Below are 18,203 nucleotides of genomic sequence, written 5' to 3' on the forward strand. Positions count from 1 at the left end.
AACATGTAAAAACTTATTCACTGATATCATTAATTTTATTTCTAAATATCATTATTCGAAGATCATACTTATTATAACATAATAACTCAGTTTCTACATCTTAAACGTCAATGACGTTGATAAAAGAGTTACAAACATTTAATAATAGGAATACGTTATAATCAAATTACATTATCGAGAATGTTATCTGTTTTTAAAGTAGTCTTGTGATTACCTATGGAAATCACTCTTTTGATAGTAAACAAGCTTACAACGCTGAATGTATTGTTACTACAGTTATATTTTTTTAGTGACAAAAAAAATCTTTTACACTCCTGATGTTTGACGACAATCTTTAAGACTTATACCAGATAAAAAATTACAGATAAACACCGAGTTAATCGAAGTTTCTCTATTACAGGTCTACAAACATTTATATTGAATTTAGGCTAAATTTACGACGAATTTTTTTAAGTTACGTCCAAACATATAAAACTATTACTCATGAAGTACAAGTCTTGTTGTCCCGTATCCAAGTTTGTAAAATGTCGCATCTAGAGTTAAATACATTAATAAATGATGTAACGTTAATAACTGATGTAGAATTTTCACAGATACTTTGAAATATTTTATCATAAAAAAACTAATGAATTAATGTGCCAATAACTTTGTTATTGTTGTCACAGCTATTTTATAAACTTTGTTTTTTCTTAAAATATTCAAAGGCAGAATACAAACACATTAAACTTGATAACCCTTTGATAAAGTCGTCTTTCTCTACAGTATCCCAGAAAGTTTCACTGATAGAACCTGATCAACTTAACTCTTTGGTTAGTATAGACTGAAAAATAATTTATTCACTTTTGTCAATGCTGATTTAATTGTACACATTCATCATGATTTAACACGTTACAAGAATATGAGTTTAGCTAAAATTGTCGGTTTCACCTCTTCTTTCTTTAGTACTTGTAAAATAGGGTGCTCTTGTTAAGTGTATATATTATTAAGATTTGGTTTAAACTGTTTTTTTTTCAATCACTTTTCATTATGAACCATAGTATTTAAGCAAGTATGAAAATAAGAAATCTGTGAACACAAATTCTGCCATTCTGAATTTGAAAAACTAAGAGAATCGATACGTAAACAAAATAGAGGAGATTTTATTAACACATGCAACACAAATTACATGATTTTTGTTCAAAAATTTTGTTCGGTTTCATTTTGTACACCTTTAATGTATTGTTTGAATTCCTCCAACACTGTTGAATAAAACGTGATATCTGTGTGTTTGTGTTTTCTTATAGCAAAGCCACATCGGGCTATCTGCTAAGCCCACCGAGGAGAAGTGAACCCCTGATTTTAGCGTTGTAAATTCGTAGACATACCGCTGTACTAGCGGGGGACACGTGATATCGTCCTTGGTTGGATATAGTTTTATTTTCCAAAGTCCTTGAACTGTCGGATATGAATATTTAAATTATTCTCATAATTGAATTCGTAATTAAATCTAGACATTGATGATGTAGTTATATGTGGAAGTGTAGTAACGTTATCTGTCTTTGTAAAATTCATGTAAGATAAAAACTATGAAGTATCATGTGTAAAATTAACTATTTTGTCAAGTTGTATAGATAGCATAAAGTCAGACTAGTGAAACAGTAAATTTTTAATTATTAAAGAATATTTAATTAAACGCCTTTTCAGAACGATTTTTTATAAAAATGGTCAGGAAATGTAATTACTTATTAAATTAATGAATTAGTGTTTTAAATTGATTGTGTTAAATCTAGTCATGTTCAGATACGTTGATACACCTTGTGTGCCTCTAGCTACACATCCTCTGGTTCCACAATGTCTGCTTCTCATGTAAGCATAGCAACACATCCAAAGCAACTTACCCTCATAGGTGATATCACTGTCCCATCCTCTATTATTGGGATTGATACGTGTGTAGTGTCTTAGTTCCTTACAACTGCTTGAGGTACGCAACAGTTGAGTAGATATGTCTTGGAAGCAACCAGTGTACGTGTCACCTGGGTTACTTTTTCAAAGTGATAAATGTCTTGGCTATATTGTATGCTTTTGCCACTGACTTTCTTATTTTTTGATTTTCACTTGTTACAAGACGTTGCGATTTGCTTACCATAACTTGAGTATGACTTATTGCAGGTTTTCTGCTGGGTAGTCTCGAATCTCAAGTTAATCTACAGTGCAAATTTCTTGCATATTAAATATAACTTTAGCCTTCTCTTACTTATATTCATTTTTTGTAATATTTGTTAGCTATAGACACACTGAACTTTCAACTTTCAATTATCTTCAATTGAAAGATTGAACTTGTCGTATTCAAACACATTGTGGGGTTTGTGCTTCTGCAGGCTAATGCAGGAAGTTCCAAACTTAATGCGTTTTTTTTTGTGATACTTTCTCACCACATTGGTCAAGAATATTGTTAAACTTCTTTCATTTTAGCTGATCATTATTATTGCCATTGTAAAGTATTACCTTTTGTCTCTTCATGGAAAAGACAGTTACAAGCTCACCTACGGTATGAGAAATCAGACATGCATCGTTATTACTGCTGGTCAGGAGACTTCTGGAGAATGATTAGTCACGTGTTTAAGCACTAGTTCATCTAGGTAAGTCAGATGTTAACAGTTTTAGTACCTAACGTGAAAATTATTCAGTTTTAAACAAAATCTCAGCTTTTACATTCTGGAACGATCTTGAAAGATACAGCTTGGAAATTTGTTTTATAACCAAGTTAGTACTAACTCTTTAGTAAAAGCAACTGTCGGTTGTAGTAAAGTATTTACTTTAACTATGTTTATCACAAATAAATATTATTCACTTTAATTCTACTCTTGTCTGTAGGTTTTATTTATCACAACTTCAGTAGCCAGAAAACTTAGACTTACTTCTCAGTAATCACTTTCTCAAAGCTACTGTTATTAATTGACTTTCCTTATCGTTTTGAGTGGAATTAGGCTTACCTGAAAGAACCACTCTGTGTAAACTTTGCACGGACTATGAGATAAAATGTTCTTTTTAAGCAAAAGTTATGTTTACATATGACAAATTCTTGGCTTAATGTGCTTGGAAATAATATTAAATAATCTAATATGAAATATTTCAGAAGTCTTATTTGACTATATCTGCCTGAAATATGTTGCAACGAGAAACTGGTATATTTCACCCTTCCATAACTATACAGGAAATAATTATGCTTTATTAGGTATATTTAAGTAAATTTTCAAAGGGTTTGTGCTAGTTTTATATTCTTCATTTAGTTGGTTCATGTAGTAGTAAACAGGAGGAGAAAGGTCTTGAACTTGCTCTAATTCTTTACCTTAGAAAATGGTTAAAAATCATGATAGACATTCTGTTACTGTATCATCTTTCACAGGCATTGAAGGTCGTAATCAGGAGAACTGGTGGCACAGGAGAATTTAACAAACTAACATGATCGTGAGTTTTATTTCTTATTTAATATAAATAATTGGAACGACCATTAATGTACTTAGTGAATGATTGCTGGATACTCATTAAAAATTTAAAAGTACGGTATCATAAACGTTAAGATTTTTAGCATTGAGCTCCGCAGAAAAATGAATTCTTATCTCTCTGCTCCATCAGCCAACCATTAGTCTGTAGTGCAGAATAGGTCAGTCAATGAAAATAAGACTCAAGCACATTTTTCCTGAGAATAAATAGCTTGTGTATAGTCATCTACTTGTGGCTGCGTTTCGAGTAATTCTATTTTTTGCACAGCAATATAATGCAGCTTATTCGTATTGCAGATACTTATATTACCTGTTGAGAATTGGACCTGAATGCCACAAGGATACTTTGTGAAAAAGTGTAAAAATTAAAGAAACATAGAAGTTAAACAGAGTGAAGGAAAATCGTGGTACTTCCCTTTCTGATTGTATCTATCAACACTTTTAGAGGGTTGATTAGTATTTATCGAAAATCAGTGGCCTAAATACCATAATTCCACCTTATTGTTCCTTCCACATATGTAGAGGTTAAAGTATAATTTAATATTACAGCTTATTATAGGTAAGGATGTAATATGTACTACATCCCAGGATAAAAAAAACTGTTATCAATCAAATTTTAAATTTAATTACATAGTTTTGACTATTCGTAAGAGTAGAATTTATATTAAAAAATCAACATTACAATTTCTGCGATTTCGACATGTTTGTAATGCATTAATTATGAAATGGGTTAACACATCCTAGTGGTTGTTTGCGTGAACCAAAAAGAAATCATTCCTTACCTTTTTTAGTAGAAACTACAAGCTTCTCGCATATGAAACTGTGCTCTGATGAACAGTCTGTATCCTGAAGCTTATACCCATTCTGATCATCAATGATCACACAATCTTCATTACCTGAATTTCCATCATTTGGTTCATTATTAGCCCACATTTTTGGATTAAATTTAGCTTCTGATCCATTCACAAACTTCCATTGTCCTTCTATTTGTTCATCCGTCAACCCAACCCATAAATCTTCATATATCTTTCCGTTTTCGTCAGCGAACTTTCTGATTATTTGAAGAGTTTCGGTATCCATAAGTGGAACCAGACTTCCATTGTACTTAGTTTCACAAAACTGCTCGCTAGTCAGGAAAGGCTTTTTATAATCCGTCAAGTAATAACATATGCCATTATGTGGTTTACCTCCCGATTGGCAGCCTTTAAATAAAAAAAGTTAAATTATAAATCAATTAAAATAATTTTAAATTAACGTATTTCAATTTTTAAATAATACCAAAAAAGTTTGAACAAATTATATTGTAGAAGTGTTTGTGATATTTTATTGGGAAACTCCAGTTGTAACACGTTGAACCATAGTAATTGTTGTTTATTGAATTATCTTAACCTTCAAGGGTCGGAAACATATATATAAAACTTGGTTCTATGCTTTGCGAAGTTTTCATATTCAAGGATTAAAATCACACTGGACGACGCTCAAAATCTTATAAGATGTTGACCTTTTTATTTTTCGAGGTCGTAACGAGCAATGTTCTATCCTTTTTATTTTTAAGATGCAACACTTCAAAGGAAAAGGTCAAATTCACTTTTAACAATGTTTTCATGCCCTTTTTAGAGCTTCGAATTCCCGTCGCACCAAACATGCTCGCTTTTTCAGCTGAGGAGACGTTATAAAGTGACTGTCCATCCCACTGTTCGTTGGCGGTGGGTGGTGTTGATTAGCTGCCTTTCCTCTAGTCTTACACTGCTAAATTAGGGACGGCTAGCGCAGATTGCTCTCGTGTAGCTTTGCGCGAAATTCAAACCAAACCGTTTTTAGATTCTAATCTTTAAGGGTTGATGCCATATTTTATGAATATTCATGAGAACATACTTGAAACATTCGATACTATTCACAAAGGTCGGAAAATGTTTTATTCTTCCTAGGATGAAAAAAATAAAGAAATGTTTTAGTTTAGCAGAAGATTTTGTGTTACAAACTGATATTTTGTTTTTCATATATGTATTGTAGTTTTAGATTTTGAACGTCTATTCGTAGAAAACACTTTCAAAAAATGTACACGATGTGTTTGAGTTCCTAAAGCAAAATATTTAGCAATCAAAGAGACAGCTCATTCTAACAAAATATTTAGCAGGTCCAAACAAAGAGACAGCTCATTCTAACAAAATATTTAGCAGGTCCAAACAAAGAGACAGCTCATTCTAACAAAATATTTAGCAGATCCAAACAAAGAGACAGCTCATTCTAACAAAATATTTAGCAGGTCCAAACAAAGAGACAGCTCATTCTAACAAAATATTTAGCAGGTCCAAACAAAGAGACAGCTCATTCTAACATGTCTGGCTCTAGATTTCATGTTTTAACCTTGTTTAAGACAACTTACATAAATTTCTAAATGAACCCTGTTTTTTAAGGTCTCAAAATGTTACAAAACACTCTATATGTACAGGAGAGACCAAATAAGTTTCTCCGATAAATCACTTTATAACATAATCTTTAGTACTGTTACATTCTATTACCGTTTTATAAATAAATATAATTCGATTATTTTTTATTTCTTAGTTCTTTTTAACCATTTTCTGAATGAAAATAAAGTAGTAGGAAAACTGGTCGTTGTTTCTATATTTTGTAAACGAAAATATTTCGAAATGTGTTTACAACATTTACGTCTTGAATCTTATTCACTGATTGGTCTTTTATTAGGAATTCACTCCTTTTTTTTGAGTGTGAATAAAATAATGGGTTTATGACAAGCCAGGAGGTTGTTTAGGTAGTTTTATGCAAAAAGTGGGTAAGAGAAAGGATCTTTTCGACTTTCATAGGGGCATCATAATTGAAACCTTTCTAGAAAAAATGCCTTTATGAAGATCATTTATCTTATAGAATATTTAAAATCAGACTATCTTCATAGTATGTTAACAGTGGTAATCAAACATTAATAAATCATTCACTATGAAAAATAATGTGACATTTTTTGCAAGTGTATTTCACATTATACTCTGGTAGATAGTGGAAATCTTGCCACATTTGAAATAATTTCTTATTTTGCACATAATTTGACAAAACCATTTGTATCGGATGCAAAGAAGAAAGAAGGTTTTTAGTGTGCTTAGATTTCAAGTTGAAGACAGATAAAAGCTAGAAGCGTGGCATACTCTACTGTATTGTATTTCATTCTTTTCCTTATCACTGTAGAATAAAAATGTGAATAAAAAACATGTGATGTACTTGATCCTGTTAACTCTCAAAGGTTGAAGCTATTCTAAACAGATTCTGGGAGTGCATATTTCAGAACAAACTTCTGCAATATGCAGCTGGAGACGATTCAATGGTGTGCAAAATTCTTGTGACACGTTTTGCTTTATTTAAAAGAGATAAATAACAATCAGAAGATATTTGAACTTTCTTATCATCACTCGTATGCGTTCTACAATGTCATACTACCAGTTGATAGATAAGGGATCTGTAAGGCAATTCGCCAGTCTCTTACCGTACAAATTCAGTTCGGAAGGCAATATAGCGATTTGAATACTTTTCCTTGGCTGGCATAACAACAAAGTCTCATTCTGATAGGTTATCTTTGAGATAATGTTCAGTGTAATATTCGTCACAGTAACTCTCGTTATGAGTTAACTGCAAACAACTTTCCTCACTAAAAAGCGAGAAACCTCTCAGCATTTTAAAGAGTTTATTCCATACAAAATTTAGGCTATTATTGTAGTGATAGAAGTGACTCAATTTAACACTGTTTGAATTCCCACCAATGTGACTAGTCTATATATATTATGAAATGTTTGTAAAATATAGCAAATTATGTATATATAATGGATTATTACTTAACTACCAGCGCTAACGACACAAAATAGATTAGTAAGAGCTACGTTGTATCAGTTTGAAATAATTAAAAAAACAACTTATTCCTGCAGAGCATTCGGAAGGATCTATAAAAATATCATATTACCTTATATAAAAGCAAAGTTATAAGTAAATAAAACAATATTGCACTTTTACAGTGATCAGTTTTTTACTTTAGCTAAGTTACTGTGAATATTTCTTTAAAATTAATTCAAACCTAATTAGATTTTAATATAATAATATAAAAACAGCTACCCACCTTTTATGACATTAGGGATAATTTCACAGATAAAACCATTGGTTTCTGAGCACCTTATGTCTTTGATTTTGTGTTGAGCATTCACGTCCATATCACAACAATGTTGATTGTTACCATAATTATCAGGTTGTCCAACTCCCCACAGATTATCATTGAAGAAAGACTGTGGAACTTTCTTTCCGTCAACATATCGCCAAACACCTTCTTCAGCCTCGTCCGTCATACCAATCCAATAGGACATGTCTTTCTTGGGCAATTCATTGTAAAGATGCAACCAGACTTGCTCATTTGGAACCCTAGCCAACATACCTTTTGCATTCTCACAGAATAGTCGACTGTCATTAAAGGTTTGTGTCGGAAAGTCGTGGATTTTGTAGCATATAGAATTAAACAGTGTATAACCTGAGGGGCATTCTAAAAAAAAATCATATAAGGTAAGTCAAATATTATTCGTAAAACGCATGTTAAGGTCTTCATAGCTACACCTATCACATACTTGATCAAATCTTGCTCAACAACGTTAGTTAAAGAGTCAGGCTATAACTAAGAAAAGTCGTTTTAAGATTAAGAGAAAATGATGTTTAAGATATTGAAAAGATAGAGTAATTAAACAGATGATATAACAAATAGCGATAACACTGTTAACGTTTCGAGACATAACACCTTCTTCAAATAATTTGATTTTAAAAACAGAATATTTTTACAAGCAGCAACTTTGCACGAAGGTTGTAAATATAAACTGTTTTCTTTACTTTATTTACTATCCTATGTTTTAAGAAAATAAGCTTATGAACCTATTTGTGAATACAATAATTTATATATATATATATATAATGCATTACAATATAAATGTGACTTCAACTTATAAAATGCTAGTCCACTAAAACACAAGTAACATAGGTCACTTTGTTAAGAATAAAAGTCAGTTTAATATTATTGGATTTGCCATATGAGTGTACTTGAGATGCATCTTTGTAACTTCTGTATTGTTAACCAGATACGGCTGAAAGGTCAGTATAATAAATATAAATACATTTATAATGATATGAGATTTAAGCTATTTAGTCTAAGCAATCCTGTTTTCGTGTTATAATTTGTAGTCATTCTAGAAAGAAAAAGGTGTAAAATATGTAGTTATTTCCTAGTTTTTATGGTGGTTACGAGCCAGTACTGAAAAAGCTAAAATAATGGCTTTACTTAAAACGTTTAGAACATAATTAGATCTAAACATTAATCAAATAATATCACATTTTGAAACACCCTATGATAAAATAATCATGGTGACCCAACAATACGCCCCATTTTCCACTTTGTGGAAATAGTAATACACTCGCTAAACAAGTTGCATTGTTATCTCGACATACCAGCTTCCGCCTATCATGGCGTCCTAGCAACGTGCCTTCTGATTCCATTTTGTAGAACTATGACGTCATCGTTTCTACCCTCCTATTGTCTGGTGTTGACAAACATGTGTCGCCCTCTGACATCCCTCCACTAAATGGGCCCTATAATAACAACAATAGCCTTTCTACTTCTCTACATTTAGGAGTAGAATGTTCCTAAACAAAACCTATTACATCATTATTTTCATTTATTGGTTATATGGGCCCGGCATGGCCAAGCGCTTTAAGACGTGCGACTCGTAATCTGAGGGTCGCGGGTTCGCATCCCCGTAGCGCCAAACATGCTCGCCCTTTCAGCTGTGGAGGCGTTATAATGTGACGGTCAATCCCACTATTTGTTGGTAAAAGAGTAGCCCAAGAGTTGGCGGTGGATGGTGATGACTAGCTGCCTTCCCTCTAGTCTTACACTGCTAAATTAGGGACGGCTAGCACAAATAGCCCTCCAGTAGCTTTGTGCGAAATTAAAAAACAAACAAACAATCATTGTTGTGAATACCGCCTGTACAAAAAAACTCAAAATGTTATAAAATAAGGCTATAAGAACAATAGACAGAAATACTTGAAATTACGTAAAGTGTAGCAAAACAAATGTGTGTGTTTATGTGTTTTCCTTGAATTAAATCTATATCAAGTAACCTGCTGAGTCCAATGAGGGGACTCGATTCCCTGTTTCTAGCATTGTAAATTCGAATACTTATCGCTGTCCCACAAGAGAATACCAAAATAAAAGCAAGAAATCTTACGACGTAATTCATAAATCTGTCAACCTCATAACAAACAATTACATTTAGACTGAACTGTAATAAGATCGTGAACTTTTGCCCTATGCGATATAAAGGGAATAATAAATGTATGATAAGTAATACTTATAAGTTATCTATAATTCTTTCAGAAATTCTTGTCGTATTATAACGAGAATAATTTATTTGTTTTCAAAAGAGAATAACAGTTTGAAATACAAATACAAGACCAAGATAGTGTGATAATGCGAGTTTAAATGTATTTTCTTTTATTTGTGGAAAGGAAAACATTTTGCTTTGTAAATTTTTATATGAAAATTCAAATGTAAAACAGTGTCAAACATTCATCTTGGAAAACGATAACCTAAACACAGCAGATTGAAACGAAATTTCCATACTTCAAATGTTAAAGTGAAAATTAAATTTGATTTGCATACATTTATAAAGAAAGTCACAATTGTTTAGTTTATACCCGATTTAGGGAATGGATGCAATTCTCGACTGAGAAAAGGTAATCGTTCAACTACAAAAATTAAAATAAATTGGAATATGAATAAATATTTTCCTTCATCATTCAACTCAGCATATCATCATTGCCTTTCCTGAACTAGTAAGTTTATTCTAGATTCTAGAATTTTTAAAAGAAACGATAAATTTTATCGATAAAATATTTTGATCTCGTGCTCCCTTCACACAGGTGTAGGATCCAATCATAGACACAACTATTAATTTTTACATCTCAATAATTATTATTAGTTTGGTTTCCATGAATAGAAAATACATCACTAACAGGACATTAAATTTATGAGAAGAGATGTTGCACAAAAACTGTATATAATTTAAGATACATTTAAGATATACATGGTTTAAATAGTTTTTGTACATACGTTTAACTTGTTCTGTATATATATTATATATATATATTATTTTGAAACAAGTGAAGTGGAAGCTGTTCGTTAATTATCGAATTTATCGTCATCACAGGCACCTACTGTAGAAGAAATCTTAGCCTAACACACCGATACATGTATTTTAACTGTATTTTACTTTTTTAAAGTAAGTTTTCTTGTCACTGGTCTGCATTAATTAACGCTAAGTTATGCGTATAATTTGACAATATAAACCTTTGTTTTTGCTCCATTCCTCTACTAACATTTGTCAAATTAGTTTTTCGACCACTAATATATATGTCTGATGAAAATTTATTGTTCATTTTTTATACTGACACTGTTCCTATAAATTCAGACAAAACTCGCAATCTCGCTTCTTTAAAATTTTTCAGCTCTGTTTAGATTTGACATTTAAACACATACATATCCAGAAGCAATAACGTCTTAAATTCCTGCATGTCTACATTTTATAAAAGTAGGAATAAACAGGTGAGGGATTTCCTTTTATTTTTTCATATAAGTCTTGTGTTATTTAAATATTTCAATCAAATAAGCTATTAGGTTTAACTAGCAGAGCGCTTCTGTTTCTTTTCTTTATAATATTATAGTAAATATGACAATAATCCTAATCTGTTCTAATTATATTTGAAGATGATGTTTCACATACAGCCCATTCTCAGTAGGATGTACAGAGAATAGTTTTAAATACATATTAAATTTTAGCAAAATCGTACATGTAAGAGATCTAATCTTCCTGCTTGAACAGCATGATAATGTGTTACTGAATATTATGAACCTTCAGTACACATTTTATAAAGAACATACTTTGTTTTATTCTCTTGTTGGTGAAATAATATTTATTGAGTTATGGTATTATTATAAATATATTGTTTTAAATATAATCATTTTTTGCCTATTAGATGATATTTTTATTTAATTATTAATAGTGTACAACTACTAGGTATGGAGTTGCTCTAATAGAATAAAATATATTTTTTACTTTATTTCTAGTAACTATATTCCACCAGAAAGGCCTGGCATGGCCAGGTGGGTTAAGGCGTTTGACTCGTAATCCAAGAGCCCCGGGTTTCAATCCTCGTTACACCAAACATGCTCGCCGTTTCAGCTGTGGAGGCGTTATAATGTGACGGTCAATCCCACTATTTGTTGGTAAAAGAGTAGCCCAAGAGTTGGCGGTGGATGGTGATGACTAGCTGCCTTCCCTCTAGTCTTACACTGCTAAATTAGGGACGGCTAGCACAAATAGCCCTCCAGTAGCTTTGTGCGAAATTAAAAAACAAACAAACAATCATTGTTGTGAATACCGCCTGTACAAAAAAACTCAAAATGTTATAAAATAAGGCTATAAGAACAATAGACAGAAATACTTGAAATTACGTAAAGTGTAGCAAAACAAATGTGTGTGTTTATGTGTTTTCCTTGTGAGTCCAATGAGGGGACTCGATTCCCTGTTTCTAGCATTGTAAATTCGAATACTTATCGCTGTCCCACAAGAGAATACCAAAATAAAAGCAAGAAATCTTACGACGTAATTCATAAATCTGTCAACCTCATAACAAACAATTACATTTAGACTGAACTGTAATAAGATCGTGAACTTTTGCCCTATGCGATATAAAGGGAATAATAAATGTATGATAAGTAATACTTATAAGTTATCTATAATTCTTTCAGAAATTCTTGTCGTATTATAACGAGAATAATTTATTTGTTTTCAAAAGAGAATAACAGTTTGAAATACAAATACAAGACCAAGATAGTGTGATAATGCGAGTTTAAATGTATTTTCTTTTATTTGTGGAAAGGAAAACATTTTGCTTTGTAAATTTTTATATGAAAATTCAAATGTAAAACAGTGTCAAACATTCATCTTGGAAAACGATAACCTAAACACAGCAGATTGAAACGAAATTTCCATACTTCAAATGTTAAAGTGAAAATTAAATTTGATTTGCATACATTTATAAAGAAAGTCACAATTGTTTAGTTTATACCCGATTTAGGGAATGGATGCAATTCTCGACTGAGAAAAGGTAATCGTTCAACTACAAAAATTAAAATAAATTGGAATATGAATAAATATTTTCCTTCATCATTCAACTCAGCATATCATCATTGCCTTTCCTGAACTAGTAAGTTTATTCTAGATTCTAGAATTTTTAAAAGAAACGATAAATTTTATCGATAAAATATTTTGATCTCGTGCTCCCTTCACACAGGTGTAGGATCCAATCATAGACACAACTATTAATTTTTACATCTCAATAATTATTATTAGTTTGGTTTCCATGAATAGAAAATACATCACTAACAGGACATTAAATTTATGAGAAGAGATGTTGCACAAAAACTGTATATAATTTAAGATACATTTAAGATATACATGGTTTAAATAGTTTTTGTACATACGTTTAACTTGTTCTGTATATATATTATATATATATATTATTTTGAAACAAGTGAAGTGGAAGCTGTTCGTTAATTATCGAATTTATCGTCATCACAGGCACCTACTGTAGAAGAAATCTTAGCCTAACACACCGATACATGTATTTTAACTGTATTTTACTTTTTTAAAGTAAGTTTTCTTGTCACTGGTCTGCATTAATTAACGCTAAGTTATGCGTATAATTTGACAATATAAACCTTTGTTTTTGCTCCATTCCTCTACTAACATTTGTCAAATTAGTTTTTCGACCACTAATATATATGTCTGATGAAAATTTATTGTTCATTTTTTATACTGACACTGTTCCTCTGGATATAATCACTATTTCGAGTTACAGACGATAAATTCAGACAAAACTCGCAATCTCGCTTCTTTAAAATTTTTCAGCTCTGTTTAGATTTGACATTTAAACACATACATATCCAGAAGCAATAACGTCTTAAATTCCTGCATGTCTACATTTTATAAAAGTAGGAATAAACAGGTGAGGGATTTCCTTTTATTTTTCATGTAAGTCTTGTGTTATTTAAATATTTCAATCAAATAAGCTATTAGGTTTAACTAGCAGAGCGCTTCTGTTTCTTTTCTTTATAATATTATAGTAAATATGACAATAATCCTAATCTGTTCTAATTATATTTGAAGATGATGTTTCACATACAGCCCATTCTCAGTAGGATGTACAGAGAATAGTTTTAAATACATATTAAATTTTAGCAAAATCGTACATGTAAGAGATCTAATCTTCCTGCTTGAACAGCATGATAATGTGTTACTGAATATTATGAACCTTCAGTACACATTTTATAAAGAACATACTTTGTTTTATTCTCTTGTTGGTGAAATAATATTTATTGAGTTATGGTATTATTATAAATATATTGTTTTAAATATAATCATTTTTTGCCTATTAGATGATATTTTTATTTAATTATTAATAGTGTACAATTACTAGGTATGGAGTTGCTCTAATAGAATAAAATATATTTTTTACTTTATTTCTAGTAACTATATTCCACCAGAAAGGCCTGGCATGGCCAGGTGGGTTAAGGCGTTTGACTCGTAATCCAAGAGCCCCGGGTTTCAATCCTCGTTACACCAAACATACTCGCCGTTTCAGCTGTGTGAGCGTTATAATGTAACCGTCAATCCACCCTATTCGTTGGCAAAAGAGTAGCCCAAAAATTGGTGGTGGGCCGTGATGACTAGCTGCCTTCCCTCCAGTCTTACACTGTTAAATTAGGGATGGCTAGGGCAGATAGCCCTCGTGTAGCTTTGTGCAAAATTAAAAAAAACAAAACAAACAAGCTATCCACCAAAAAATTAGAAATTTACATTTTTTTTAAAAATGAAGAACCTAAACTAGATATTATCACTATATTATATTCATAGGTGTCCAGTGATTTAATGGGCAGCTTGAGGGTTAAGTAGCCAATTGGATAGCTTTTTGCTTAACAATAAACAAACAATTACTTTGATGTTCTTATTTAACTTTTTTTGTACCTCATTGGACTCAATACTTAGTTATGTGCATAAACTTGTTAACAATAAAGTTATAATGAAATAAAAAAATTTTTTCTACAACTGTAAAATGACGAATTCCTACCTGGTATCTCAATTTGTGGAGCCTCACAAATTCCAAAGTAGTTATAATTACAGTCCATATCAGCTAGTAAATTATCATTAGAGCGAATACGAGCACAGTTATCCTTATTTTGTCCTCCATTATCTGGTTGTCCATCTAGCCAGAGTTCCGATATATACGGGGCCGTTTTCCCATCCATAAATTTAAAATCTCTTTCTTTCTGTTGGTCATGTAATCCTATCCATAATCCTCCGAAATTAATGTTGGAGCTTGAAAGTAGTGTTTTCAGAGCCTTGTGGACTTCAAGGTCTGTCAACGTGACCAGTCTTAAACCATTTGTTTCGCAATAGTTGGATGCTTCTTGAAATATTTGTTTCTTTTCATTAGCTTCATAATACATATTCCCGACTTGATCGCTGACTACTGCCAAATTGTTGAAAGCTGATTATAATTAATTAGTATTTCAGTGCCAACAAAACGTACATTATTATATGCTTTAAAAATTCATACACAAGAAAAATGAACAGCTTAGTGTTAAACTAGAATACATAGCTAATTCTTAAACAAGTATTTTTGTTATTCTTGTATAAACTAAACGTGGTTAAAGTATGGGATAAAATACACTATAGACTGGCCTTGTATGAAAATACAGTGTTTTCGTTAATTGTCATAAATAGGAATAGTAACAAAATACTAGATTTTTCTTTCAAATGGCTACTACAATTTAAATAATCGTAATTAATTAAATTCGTTGCTTTGTTAGATTTTCGAAAGCATATTAAATTTAATACCAGGAGATAAGAAGAGTAACTGAGCTTTCAGGGAGCCAAAAATTCTACGAATTTATCTTTCGACTTTGAAATATAATGTTAGATGGCGTAAGGATGAAAACATATCAATGGTTCTCGTCTTGTCAATTAATTTGGTGTCTAAATATAACAACCAAACTAAATTTGCGCAATCAGATTGTTTCTCGAAAACAATTTAATTATTTATAATTTAGATATAATATAAAGTAAATACACTTCATCTTAAATATTTTGGCAACTGTAGCTTCATTTTTAAAGTGTGTTTTTTTTTTTCTGCTTAAGTTGAGGCTCGTTTTTGTCATACTGGTACTTTTCAATTACTTAAACATGCTTACATGAAACAAATGTTTTATTTGTAACTTTTCAACTGACATTAATAAAGATAAGACTTTTAACTACTTCATGTGAGAAGTTTCTGTACAGGTGATAATAAAATATTGGTAAGTAAGTTAGTTAACAGATATTCAAGAACTAGTAAGAAAATACGTTGTATACAACACCCTTTTACATTTATGTTGAAACTAATATGTATTTTATGTTTTTGTTATATAGCAGTTGATTCTTTAAAAGTTTTGTTTGCTAGACAACTAGATGAATGTATTTACTTCTGTTGGGCGATATATTAAGATACTTGAAAATGTCTTGTTTAATAATTTTGAAAACTTTCAGAAAATGTACACACTCATATAGATAGTTGCATGAGTAAATCAAAAGTAATTTGTTATTTAAAGGATTTATTATAGCTGAGAATTTCAAAAATACAAATAATCACCAAGAGTGAGCTTACATTTCGTGTTCCACTTGATTTTTGTTTTCATTATAAATTTGATTATTTTTAAAGTTTTTCGTCAACAACACATTGACATTTATATTGTTTTAATCTCAGTGGGAATTTCAATTAAAAAACAACAAGAAGAAATTCTGTCATTTTACAATTACGTGCTGAAACACTATTTCGATATATTTTCTGTTAATTATTCTCCAATCAGTAACGATAGATTTCAGTTTTCTTTACAATTTTTACACTGTAGCCAAACTGAGTTGTAAGATAATTAACAAAAAATGTCACGTACAAACCGGAATTTGTCTGATAAGTAAGAGATATTTTGATCTTAATAATGACTTTTAACCTTGGTGTTTCCAGTGTTGAAGGTAGGTGAAAACATGTACTGGTCGTAAGAAGTTAAAAACAAATCAGTACGAGTTCTTACGATTTTTTAAAAATAATAATCGTACATAAAATTTCTTAATAAATTATTTTTCAATATGTGTTTATTTCAATGCAATGATAACGAGCCCATGGATTAAAACATTATAACATAAATTATGCGGTGTTTACTTAACTTGCCTGCGAATTTTTCTATGTGGATGCTACACATTTACAGTTAGTTTCACAGAATTATTTTCTTTCAGTCTAATAAAAATCTCAGTACTCTATTTTCACTTATAATAATAACTGAATATCACATTAATCTTAGAAACGAACCAAGTTCTTTAGTCCAATCTACTTAACAAGAAGCAAGAACAACTAAAGTTTCTAAAAACATAAATAATATAAAATTTATTTCTTGAAAAGCTATAAGGAAATTTCACATTTCCTACCTCCGCTCTGAATGTCTATTCCACATACTCCTGATATTGTTATCAGAACAAACAGAAAAGTAATATTGTTTGTAAAAATAGACATTGGTATTTGTACGCAGCAACGTTGTAAGCCTCGTCCAGTCTGGCCAAAACTTGGTAAGTCTGAAAGTTTTACATTGTTCATTGTTTTTATCTTGCTCGTGTATTTCACAGCAACCTGGTAAAGTAAAACACGAGTGTAGCACTATTATTAAGAAGGTCTATAATTATCTACACAGCTCAGTTTTTATGCTACAAAAAGAAGTTAAAACACAAATAGTTCTTACAAAGTAAATATTACCTCATACTTTATTTATAACAACAAGTCATCAACTGAAGCAGAAATGTTTGTTTATCTACTTTATTGGCCCGACAATTCAATAAAGTAATAATAATAAAATAATGATAACAGTGAATGTTATTGACATCCGATAAATAATTTTTGAAAGTTACATTGAAAAACAATAGATTAATAGCTCAGGTGACTTGAATTTTTCTGGTCACAATGAAATATACATTTGATGTAAATAACTGTATGTGTTAAATTATACTAATGTTTTGTTAAGTATTAGTTATTGTTGTGTCACAGTTATTTTCTTTTAGATGTTTAAAATTAAAGTACCTGTTTCGATTTCATTACATATTCAGAAATATTTACGTTAAGTGGCGTTATCGACACAAGTGGGGCATTACAAACTTAATTCATTGGGACATGTAGTAAGAATACAATTGATATTCTACAATGCAACTTTCAGTAGGACACAACAGAATGGTAAAGATTCTGCTGCAGATGTGTGACGCCTCTTATGAAATCTGATCGAATTTTTGTACATCATTTGCAAATGTTCCTATTAAATATTTATAAGTAAAACGTTTACTTTCTGAATGATTTTGTTATCATCAATGTTACTATGAAACGAAACAATTTGAAAATATGATCTAAATAGACTAAACAACTTGGAACACTGTTATTAAAATGGTCTGTTATTAGAGAATTTTTTCATCAATGATGGCAGGTTAACAAAATAGAAACATTTGTTGCAGGTTAGTGCACACTTTCATATTTTATTCATACTCAAGTCTT

The 18,203-nt window shown here is 30.9% G+C and overlaps 1 protein-coding gene across 2 annotated transcripts; it reads right to left on the reverse strand.

Moving 5' to 3' along the window:
- Positions 1 to 4,118: 4,118 nt before the first annotated feature.
- Positions 4,119 to 17,246, reverse strand: LOC143245350 (macrophage mannose receptor 1-like). 2 transcript variants are annotated; one of them, XM_076491716.1, is made up of 4 exons: positions 17,099 to 17,246; positions 14,709 to 15,110; positions 7,600 to 8,013; positions 4,119 to 4,684 (listed from the first exon to the last, which is right to left on the reverse strand). In XM_076491716.1, exons 1-4 carry the CDS (start codon positions 17,181 to 17,183, stop codon positions 4,254 to 4,256), a joined length of 1,332 nt encoding a protein of 443 aa, XP_076347831.1. In that variant the 5' UTR covers positions 17,184 to 17,246; the 3' UTR covers positions 4,119 to 4,253. The 2 variants fall into 2 exon arrangements, with proteins under 2 accessions (XP_076347831.1, XP_076347745.1); XM_076491630.1 differs by having other exon boundaries at positions 14,709 to 15,128.
- Positions 17,247 to 18,203: the final 957 nt, after the last annotated feature.

Source organism: Tachypleus tridentatus, chromosome 1 (assembly GCF_004210375.1).
Source record: "Tachypleus tridentatus isolate NWPU-2018 chromosome 1, ASM421037v1, whole genome shotgun sequence".
NCBI classification, from domain to species: Eukaryota; Metazoa; Arthropoda; class Merostomata; order Xiphosura; family Limulidae; genus Tachypleus; species Tachypleus tridentatus.